At 36.4% G+C, this 11,578-nt stretch overlaps 2 protein-coding genes across 2 annotated transcripts; one reads left to right on the top strand and one right to left on the bottom strand.

Annotated features, from left to right (window-relative positions):
• The first annotated feature begins 1,065 nt into the window (after positions 1–1,065).
• Positions 1,066–3,009, top strand: LOC129950641 (piggyBac transposable element-derived protein 4-like). Its single transcript, XM_056062568.1, has one exon. It carries the CDS (start codon positions 1,066–1,068, stop codon positions 2,797–2,799), a length of 1,734 nt encoding a protein of 577 aa, XP_055918543.1. The 3' UTR covers positions 2,800–3,009.
• A 6,256-nt stretch (positions 3,010–9,265) lies between these two features.
• LOC129950039 (elongin-C) lies at positions 9,266–10,089 on the bottom strand. Its single transcript, XM_056061814.1, has 2 exons — positions 9,702–10,089; positions 9,266–9,540 (listed from the first exon to the last, which is right to left on the bottom strand). Exons 1-2 carry the CDS (start codon positions 9,902–9,904, stop codon positions 9,399–9,401), a joined length of 345 nt encoding a protein of 114 aa, XP_055917789.1. The 5' UTR covers positions 9,905–10,089; the 3' UTR covers positions 9,266–9,398.
• Between the last annotated feature and the right edge of the window lie 1,489 nt (positions 10,090–11,578).

Genomic DNA, 11,578 nt, shown 5'->3' with positions numbered 1-11,578 from the left:
TGTTTAACAAACATTTTTTGTTTTGCAGCTACTGCCAAAAACGTCCTTAAAGTTGTGATTTTCGTTACTGGAGCAAACACCTCATCATAATCAACGCCGTATTTCTGTGTGTATCCTTGTGCAACGATGCGGGCTTTGTATCTGGATATCTCATTATTTTCGTTTAGTTTAGTTCTAAACACCCATTTTGAACCAATGGCTTTCCGTCCTGAGGGCAAAGTCGTAAGCGTCCAAGTTTCGTTACGCAGGTGGGCTGCCATCTCCTCGTCCATAGACTTTTTCCATTCCGGAATCTTCGCAGCTTCAATGTAGTCTTTCGGCTCATCCGAAGCGAGGGATGCCATATCTACAACATAATCATTAAGATGCGTGGGGAGCTTACCTTGCGTGTTACGCGCAGAACGTCTCGTTGGAACTTGCTCCTCCTGATTTTCACAAACGGGCTCGTCAAATCCAAAGAATTCATCATCACTAAAGCTATTATCAACTTGAGCTTCAGTTGGTTGGTTTTCATTAGGTTTGATTGAAACAGGAGCAATGCTTACTAGAACTTCGTCAAATAATTGTTTAGCTTCTGTACTCGGAACTCTGACATTAATCTTCTCCTTCAGTTCCAAAAAACGAGCATCACGACTTATCGTTATCTTGTCAGTTTCACAGTTTAACACATTGACTGCCAAGCGATATGAACATTATGGCTTACGCCAGGCCAAAGCATTTTTTTTTCATTTTTCTGTATCATAGTACCTAAAAAGAAGTTTCCAACTAATTCCTACTTTTTTGTCATCATAACTGTGAAATTTTAACGGTATTTGTGTGTCGCACGTTTTCGTACGACGTGGCCATATAAAATAAATTATACTCGTTGGAGCCACGTCGCACAAAAACGTACGACAGTAGTTTCTTCGTGTTGTCTCGTATTATCTCCTGTGTTTTTAGTAAGTGTTACATAAGTGATTGCGCAAGTTGTCAATAATATTCGTACAGTTATAGTTTTCTGAAAAATAAGAATGAAAAATGGAAAGACAAAATTTGAATGAAAATGAGGTGGAGAGGGAACCAGAAATGGAAGAAAGTGACGAAGATTTTTCAAGCGACGATTTGGACTTTGATGATAATTGGCTACCAAACGATGATCCTAACTCAGATACCGACTCGGAACATGAAGATTTGAACGCGGTTGATGCGGAAATTCTAGAAGGTGATGAGGAAGAGATGCTTGAAGAAACCGAGGAATCACCAACCCTGATTGATACAAGTGACAATGTACGCTGGATGGAGTTTTCTTCCCGCCAAAAAACCTTTACTTTCACTGGAAAGTCGGGTTTCCTAATAGACGTGCCTTCAACTATAAGCTGCCTTGAAGCCTTTTATCTTTTTGTTGATGAGGAGGTTATACAACTTATAGTTTTGGAAACAAATAGGTATGCGGAGCAGCAAATACATCGCGTTCCAATAACTCGTGCATCAAGAAAGAAGAAATGGGTTCCCACAAACGCCACAGAGATAAGAAAATTCCTCGGGCTTTTACTGTGGATGGGCCTCGTAAAGGTGGGATTGTTGGAAGACTATTGGTCGAAGAAAAATCTTTACAATTTTGGCATTCCTGCTAAAACTATGTCCAGAAATCGGTTTCAACTTCTTCTAAACTTCATTCATTTTACTGACAACACGTCCATAGCGGCAGGAGATAGAATTGGAAAACTAAAACCTCTTCTGGACATGCTGCAGACGAAGTTTCAGAGGGTGATTATACCCGGAGAAAATATGGTCATAGATGAAACGGTAATTCCTTGGAGAGGCAGGCTAGTCTTCCGACAATATATACCAAACAAAGCCCATCCTTATGGTATTAAGTTATTCAAACTTTGCTCGACAGAAGGATTCACTTGGTCTACTAAAATTTACTCCGGCAAAAGCTCAACAGGTGTTCGAGAAGTTGGTTTGGCAAAAAATGTTTGTGAAGAACTAAGTTCTTTGTTGAAAGGAGAAGGTCGCACTCTATTTGTTGACAATTTTTATACGAGCTACGAACTGGCACGCTCCATGCTTGACCAAAAAACGCATGTAGTTGGGACACTTCGAGCGAACAAAAAATTCTGCCCAAAAGAGGTTATGAATGCACAGCTAAAGAGAGGAGAAATGGTTGCACGTGAGGAAGAAAACGGCATTGTTGTTCTAAAGTGGAAGGACACCCGAGATGTCAGGATGCTATCGACAAAACATGCTCCTGTTATGGCTGCCGTATCTGACCAATCGATTCCTGACCCAAATATTCCATCCACCAGTAGAGGCAGGAGAATAAACCGACGCCAGGGAAATCGTGAAAAGCCTCTTGCTATTATTGAATATAACAAAGGCAAGTCGGGCATTGATCTATCGGACCAAATGGCTTCATATGCTACAACACTGAGAAGAGGTCTCAAGTGGTACAGAAAAGTTGCCATTGAATTTTTGCTGGGAATGGCAGTTGTAAATTCTTTTTTAGTTTACAAAAAAGCCACGAAAAGTGTTATGCAAATTAGAAAATTTCGAGAGCAGGTTGCTGAAGGATTATTGGACCTTCTTTCTCCACAACCCGTTGCTTCAAAGAAACATTATATTGAAAAAAGAAAGGATGCAAATGGTAAAACCATAAGACGGGCTTGCGTTTTGTGTTATGCCCAAACAAAAAAATCCTCTGATAGAAAAACTGCTAGGAACAGCATAAAAAGAACAACAACATTTTGTCCAGAGTGCCCCAACAAACCCCAGCTATGCGTTACTTGCTTTCCAAAATATTCACATTCAAAAAGGTAATTTACATAAAATATCTCTTCAAATTAGTTAATTTCAACTGATTTCTTTTTAGACAGTAAACCTGAATCTTTGGGAATTTTGAAACAAATTTTAGAATAAGTAATAGTGAACTAATAAATTTTTATTTTTAACTTAATTTTTAGAATGAAATAATATTGTTATTTTTTTATTTTTTTTTCTGAATAAAAAAAAGTTATAAAAATGAAGTATATAAACAAACACGAAGAAGAAATTTCACTCTTATTTATTTTCCTCAAAATTTATCCTACAGCGATGAAATTTAGACCAAAATATTCACCAAAAACCACGCAATCCGAAACCCATACAATATCCCATATACTGTCGCACAAAAACATACGACATGGCCTGAACTGAAGTACTAGGTGTCGCACGAAAATGTGCGACGTGGCTTCTGGGGAATTATGAGTTGTCGCACGAGAACGTACGACATGGCAGTCAAAGTGTTAAAAAACGATACCCTTTATGCTCATCAGAGTACCCGACGAACGTCAGCTTCTTTGATTTACTATCAAACTTTTTTCGTTTGACATCAGGGACGTACACATACGCTTCACATCCAAAGACTCGTACATGTTGCAACGATGGTTTGGTGTTATTCCATAACTCATATGGAGTCTTTGAAATGGATTTCGATGGCATTCGATTTTGTACGTAAGTTGCTGTTAGTACAGCTTCACCCCAATAGCGTTTGGGCAAACCAGCATCCAGCAGCATACAGGTGACCATCTCGATAAGAGATCTATTTTTGCGTTCGGCAACACCATTTTGTTGAGGCGAGTATGGAGTTGTAAACTGCGCCTTAATGCCTTGTGAACGGTAAAAATCACGTAACCTTTTGTTATCATACTCTCCTCCTCCATCAGAGCGAATGACTGTGGGCTTCTTTCCGAATCTGTTTTGTACTTGACGAACATATTCCTCAATTCGTTCCGGTGTCTCAGACTTATGCTTCAATAGATAAACTACAGCGTACCTACTGAAATCGTCTATCATTGTCATGATGTATAGATTACCGGATGGAGTTGGTGTACTGATTGGGCCACACAAGTCGGTATGAACTATATCCAGGATTTTCTTTGATGTTCTCTCTAAAACTTCAGGAAATGGCTTTCGACTAAGTTTTCCTTCCATGCAGCATTCACAGATGTTGTTCGCACCACATTTTTTCATTTTTAGACCTTTCACCAAATTTTCATTTTGCATACGCTTCAGTACTGCTGGATCTCGGTGCCCAAATCGCCTATGCCATTGATGTTCACAGTTTTCTTGATGTTTCTCCGAAGCTATCGAGCATTTTTCTCGGATTTGTAACTGGTAAAGGTTTCCACTTCGATTACCTAATGCTACAGCTTTTCCATCCGAATTCAAAATCCGACATCCAGTATGATCAAACTTAACACCAAGACCCTTGTCTACCAATCTACTAACAGAAATAAGATTACCTTCCAATCCTGGCACAAGCAGCACATCGTGAAGTGTAATTTTAACTGGATTCTTGTTTTCATCTAGGCTCCAAAGAACTCCTTCACCTCGACCAGCAGTTGCGGTTTGTTTTCCATCAGCCAAAGTGACGTGCGCGTCGTCAAAATGCGTCAAGGAGGTAAAAAAACTTTTATCGCATGACATATGTGAACTGGCTCCACTGTCAATCAGCCATGATCCTGATTTTTCACACCCAGCTACAAAAGCCACGTTGGTTTCTTCAACAGACTTAAAATTACCCTTGTTCTTCGATGACAAATATTTACGGCAGCTCGATCGTATGTGCCCCACCTTCTTGCAGTAAAAACAAGTTCTGTTGTCCACAGATCGTTTGGAATCTGTTTTCAGGGCCTTTTCCTGCTTTGATGAATCTGTTCTATTGATTCGACGGTGATATTCATCGATAAGTTTCTGTTTAATAAAATCGACAGTCACATGCTTGTCCGAAATACTATCCAAGGTTGACACCAATGTCGCAAAGGAATCTGGCAGACTTTGCAACATCATACAAATTTGTGTGTCCGTATCCAACACATGGCCAGCTGCAGCCAAGCGGTCGAAAATCTCTTCGATGTCTGAAAGATGCTTTTCAACATTTCCATTTTCTTGCAGCCTAGCAGAGCACAATCTTTTGAGAAGAGCTACACGAGTCGATCGAGAAACCCTTTCGTGGTGGTTACGAAGGGCATCCCACACATGCTTTGCATGCAAGCAATTTTTCACCAAGGACAGCTGGTTATCTCCCAAGAAGAGAATAATTGTTCCTTTCGTCTTTCGATCGCCCGTCTTCCAAGCAGCATCCTTCAAATCGTCTGTAGCAGGAATATCTTCCTCAATGTACTTTGATAAATCATCTCGTGCGAGGAAACTTTCCACGCGAATTTTCCATATTTGCCAATTCGTACTATTTAATTTCGGAATACTTACTCTGTCGTCAACCATTTTGCCAATCACGTTCATACAAGACATAAACAAAAAAACTACTAATAAAACCAGTTGCCTGGGCCCATAACCTGTTAGCAAAAAATTATGTTTTATTAAATATATAAGTGGTTTTACAAAGTTAATTTAGTTAGAGTGAAATATAAAAGGTAGCGAGATGCAAAATGGTTGGCGGCTTGGTATCGAGTGAGAGGTTACCGGATACATGATGAAGTTGGCGATCATACATGTGTAGTATGTCAATGTTGGCGATCCTTGCTAGCTGTGTTCATCGCTCTGCAGCTCAAAGCTTCGTTCAACACATCAGTTAAACATGGGGGTGGCAATGTGATGTTGTGGGGGTGTATGAATGCAAGTGGAGCTGGTAATATGATAGAATGAATCATTACCAAATTTTAAAGATAATTTGGGGATAAGTGGCAAAAATTTGGTGTTTCGGGCCGTTACCGATTTCAACAAGATAATGACCCAAAGCACACTGCGCACAATACAAGGCTTTGGATTTTTTTAAAATACACCAGATACTTTGAAAACACAACTACAATCCGCAGATCTCAACCCTATTCAAAAGATACTCTAAAAATCGCCATTGCGGAAGAATGGAACAAAATTTCTTCTGAAAGAACACGTAAGCTGTTTTTATCGATGCCCTATTGACTAAGGGAAGTCATACGACTGAAAGGATATGCCACAAGATACTAAACCATAACCAACACATAGATTATATCGACATAAAAACTGAATTCCGAATTATTGTTTGATTTGTTTTATGTAACTTCTTTTTACCATAGTTAAAGCTGTTTCGTTATAATCTTTTTTCTTTATAATATCCGCGTTTTATTATCACCATGATCTGATCCGGATCTTGGATTTACATGCATTACAACAACAACACAAGATCCTGCTTTGTGTTTGGATCTCAATTTGAGATCTAAAATTTAATTCTTTTTTTCACAACAAGGAGCGCTCTATCATTGTGATTTCACATGTAAATGTTGGTATCATTGCAAACAAAAAAAAACCTGTATTGCCATATAAACATTTTAATTTGACTGAAATAAAAAGCGAGAAGCTTTATATTTATTTATTTGGTATATAATCCATGAAATAATTAGATATTTTAACAAATTTAATTAATTGGTGAAATTCAAATAATTAAGTCCAAAAAAATGTATATTTGACATAATTTATGGGTAATATTTTGCCTATTTTTTTGCTTCGAAATGTCACTTTTGAAAGAACGAATTTGACACTGCTACCAAACTTTAAATAATAAAAAATATGATGATCCAATGCTGTTTTATTATCATGATCTGATCCGGATCAGATCACGGTGATAATAAAACGCGGCTATTGTTGTACTTTCCGTCATTTCTTTTACAAAAGCTTCGACCTTTTCTCACGCAATATGAACGTTTGAAAATAAATAACACCAATGACGTTCAAATCAACTAACATTCTATAACAACAATAGATTGAGAACAATCTTTGAAAAATGTATGACATTTAAGTCGAATCAACGGTTCTCAATTCGCTAACGGTAATACAAATTTCTCACACTCACACGATTATTCATTCGACTCGCCAATGGTAATAGGGGTATTAGACAGAAAGATAAGAGTCCAATGACTAAGATGGCTGGGTCACGTAGAGCTCATGGAAACCAATACTCCGGCTAGGAAAGTCATTGAATCCACACCCACAGGACAGCGCAATAGAAAAAGACCACTAATCAGTTAGAGTGCGCAACTGGGGAGGAGACAGCTAGCTTCGATCCGAGTTATATGGAGAAGTTGGGTGAGAAAGTAGTTCACACAAGACTGTAGCGCCACCTTAAGTAAGAAATATCAAAGTTAATTATAATAACAAAGATATACTGTATTGTATCGCGATTTGTCTTGAAATAAATAAAAATGTAGGTCGGAGGATATTTCTATGGAGTCTGGTCAAAACAGCATAAGTCAATTTTTTTCGAAAATGGGTTAAGTATGCAGAAGTATTTAAAAAAATATATATGTATATTTTCGTTTGGTCTTAACAACATAACTCTATGTAAATTAGTTATAAAGATATTTACTGATCCTACCAACACTTAACTGCTTTTTCTAAAATAATGTTTGGTCGTAATGGCATAACTCAACTTGTGCAGTTTTGACCAATCAAAAATGTTTAATATTTTAAATAAGTGTTTGGCCAAAACAGCACAACTCAAGAAACTGAATGCTTTTTTGAAACTAATCGTAGAAGGCAGGTACTTTTGCTTCGAATTCTTAGTATAAAGATAAACCATATGTGGGAAAAAACAAATATTTGTCGTACATGAATTAAAGCCACAGGAAGTTTGGAATTTTTCAAGTTTATTGAAAGCGAGTGCGGGATTCGTCGTTCGAAATAAAGATAAAGATGGGAAAATGTTTGGTTTTCAAACCATCAAATGGTTGCGTTATTTGAAATCAGATCCCGGAAAACCCTTTTTCAAAACAACATTGCATGAAGAAACAGTTTTTCGATTTGTAAAATTCAAATGAAGGGGTAAAAACTCAACAAAATTTGATTTGGAAAACGTTATATAACCACCGATATTGGAAGAAAAAAAAAATGACATAATATCCAATTTTCCACGATTTGTATAAAGCCTTGAAATCAGAAAAGGGATGTAGATCCGGATTTATACTATTCATCCGATGTAGATTAATATTGAAACAAAAATCAATAAAAACTTTTAATTTCTTACTCGTTCCTTTTTTTAATAATGAATTTTTATAATGTTTTTATTTAGTTTTTACTTATTGTATTTTGTTAAAGTGAAATAAATTTGTTTTCTAAAAAAAACGTAGTTTAAATCTTATTTCAATATTGGTATTAAAGACACAACTCAAAATAATCTTTTTCTTGAACGTAACCCAGTTTGGGCAAAACAACATATTTCACTATAAATATACAAACAAGCTTAAATATTCTTTTTTTATTTTACTCGTGTTAATATTATTATTTGAAACAAAATTGCATCCAAAAAAATATTTTTTTAATAAAAGTGGATTTGGAGGAATTTTTTTAACTTTGAAACGCATTTATCTCAAAACGAAGATTTTTTATGTTGATTTGACCAAACTCCATAGATTTAGAACCAAGAAAACGTTAACATCTCGAATATTTATTCCAAATTTTAGTTGATTACATGTACAAAAAACTTCTATGAAGAATTCAACATATTAATTACTTATAATTTTCGTTGCTTAAATTTTGAGCAAACTTCTCAACGCTTTTGATGTCGAACAATTATTTCCAAATTTGAGAGAATTTTACATTAGATACACTAAATCTTTTCTACTTCCGTTTTCAGTATTTGCTTATGTTTAGAATGATCAAGTAACGTTTTTCTTGTGAATTTGAACAATTCACTTTAAGAATCAAGTTGTTTAGTACTGAGTACTTCCGCCCTTAACATATTTCACAATTCAACTTTACTATCTTTTGAGAAACTTTCGGTTATTTGTTTTTAATAACGTAAATATAGTAAATGTACCATTTAAAATAATCATGAACTATAAAACTAATACATTATTTTCAGTATTCCGCTTATCCGTTTCTTTTAAAGTCTTTTCCGAACTATTCAGTCCAATTCAATGACAGTTTTGTTCAGCTTTTAAAGAAAACAAATTAGTCACGTTAAATTTGTCCACTATTTTTAAATTTTGATTTTAATTTGAGGGAAAGTGAAATGCAGAGCCTAGCTGAGTGTCACATTATTTCATATACTGAAGATCATTTTTAAAGCTAAAAATATAATTTTCTTCGAATTACTTCGGCGTAATTATAATTTAAAGACTTAAACTAAAGAAAGTTTAAAGTTATTTTTTAACTCACCGCACCGCACCCGACACTAAAACAAAAAATAGGAATTTAATATTTCTGTACACAAAATACTTACGTGTTGATTATGCAAATATATATACCTACATAATTGAACTTTAAGCCGGAGTTATTTGGTTTGGATAATAAAATAATGTAAAATGCAAAATTATATACAAAATGATTTAATTACAATAATTCCAAAGTGCGTAAAGAATAAATATTTATTTCATATCATTGTCACTTAACATGATCACCTTTTCTTTTCTCGTTTCTGTGTAAACAGTATTCATTTTATTTTTTCAGCAGTCTAAGAAATTAGCAGCCATCAATAGTTCCAAAGCAATTTCTGGGGCTATGGGGAACTCTGGAATTTCAGTTGAACTATTTGTGTACCTTACTTTATAAGTAAAATACATGCAAACTTTTTGTAGAACATGGGAACTGAAGCAATAAAAAGTAAGATTAATAATTAATTTAATAACAAATAAATGTTATGATATTTTTAGAAGCTCGATTTATTTATGTTGAAGTTAATAATTGCATGGCACAATTTTTCATCGAGTTTCTAGCTCAAATTAAAATGTGATTTAACTTCAACTTACGGAATCTCGCGAAAATGAACTTCGTTTGCTTCATTTTCAGCGAATTGTCCTGGACCAGATAACATTGCTTTGATGGTTCCAGAAGTAAGTGCATGTTCTCGTTTTACTATAAATTCATGGCCATCGGACGATATTAACTTCACGTACATAGCATCAGGACCTTCGCATCCACCATAAACTCTGTCGCTACGTTGGTCATCCATTTCGTTTGCGATGGAGGTTATATTATTATTTATCTAATTAATATGTTGGTGGCGACAATCCGCATAAAGTAATCGAATTATGAGGGATGATTAGCGAAAATAATCACTGTCACTTTTTCACTTTACCACAATATTTTTCTTCTTCTCCTGTTACACCATTTGCTTGAGATTGTGTATTGCATTGGAAGGGTAGATAACAAGCAGAAGCGGGTATTTAAAAATAAATCATACGAGATGCCAAAATTTCCAGTTTTAAAGAAAGTCGTCCATGAACAATGTATGAGGAAAGAAAACAAAAGCGTTATATGCGGTATTATAATTCGGGTTGAGTTAGGGTTGAGCTGCTGGTTCATATTTTTTGAAGCTAGAGCTACGTTAAGGGCATTTAAATTTTTGACACTAGGCTGGTGAATAAAACGGGTTATTCACCAAATGTTTTCACATAAGTGGTTAAGAATTTAACATTTTTAAGAGCGAAGAGAAGATGGAATTAAAAATTAATTTCCGAAAGTGCAGTCGAACACACACAAAAAGAGAAGGACTTCTTGGGAACTTTATGATATTATGTAAAATTGAATATATTTATAAATACTTACTTACTTAAGGTGGCGCTACAGTCCAGGGCGGACCTGGGCCTCAACCAACATGCGTTTCCAGACAGCTCGGTCTGCAGTTTCGCACGCCAAGTTGGTTGAAGTTCTCTCCCACCTGGGTGCGCCACCTGAGTCGCGGTCTTCCTTTACTGCACCGTCCCTCGGGATTGCATTCGAAGACCTTCCGGGCTGTAGCGTTGATGTCCATCCGATCTATATGACCTAGCCATCTAAGCCGTTGGACTTTAATTCTGTTAACTAGGTCACGGCCGCTGTACAGCCCGTACAGTTTGTCGTTATATCTTCTCCTCCATTCTCCATCTACGCATACAGGGCCAAACATCACCTGAAGAATTTTTCTCTCAAAGCATCCTAAGACGCTCTCATCTTTCTTGACAGGGTCCAGGCCTCAGCGCAATAAGTGAGAACCGGATTGATGTGTGTCTTAAAGATGGTGATTTTACATGCTCGAGAGAGAACTTTACTTCTCAATTGCCTTCTAAGTCCAAAGAAGCAGCGATTTGCAAGAGTTATTCTTCATTTGATTTCAGTGCTGGTGTCGTTGTCTGTGTTAATAGCTGTGCCTAGGTAGACAAAGCCCTTAACTACCTCAAAGTTATAGCCGTCCATGGTGACGTTTTGTCCAAGACGTCGTCGTTCAGTGTTCTTTTTTGATGACAGCATTTACTTGGTCTTGACCACTAAACCCATCTTCTTCGCTTCCGTCTTAATGCTCAAAACGCTCCACTGGCATTACGCTTTGATCTTCCAATTATGTCAATATCATTTGTATCCGAGTAATGCGATGGTTCTTTGGAAGATTGTGCTTCTAGTGTTGACGGTTGAGTTTTGCACAATTCTTTCCAGAACGATGTTGAAGAAGCCGCATGACAGTGCATCGCCTTGTCTTAAACCTTTTTTGACATCAAATGCATCTGTAAGATCTTTTCCGACCTTGAGAGAGCAGCGTGCATTCGCCATCGTCATTCTGCACAAACGGATAAGTTTGACAGGGATGCCAAAACTAGAGATTGCTCGGTAGAGCTCTTCCCTATAGATGCTGTCATACGCGGCTTAAAAT

Source organism: Eupeodes corollae, chromosome 3 (assembly GCF_945859685.1).
Source record: "Eupeodes corollae chromosome 3, idEupCoro1.1, whole genome shotgun sequence".
Taxonomy (NCBI): domain Eukaryota; kingdom Metazoa; phylum Arthropoda; class Insecta; order Diptera; family Syrphidae; genus Eupeodes; species Eupeodes corollae.
Note: the sequence above shows the minus strand (reverse complement) of the source record. Positions and strands in the feature narration are given on the sequence as shown.

Coding starts and splice junctions, on each gene's coding strand:
- LOC129950641 (XM_056062568.1), top strand. CDS start 1,066: ATGGAAGAAAGTGACGAAGATTTTTCAAGCGACGATTTGGACTTTGAT.
- LOC129950039 (XM_056061814.1), bottom strand. CDS start 9,904: ATGGATGACCAACGTAGCGACAGAGTTTATGGTGGATGCGAAGGTCCT. Junction 9,541..9,701: donor GTTCATTTTCGCGAGATTCC/GTAAGTTGAAGT, acceptor TTATTGCTTCAG/TTCCCATGTTCTACAAAAAG.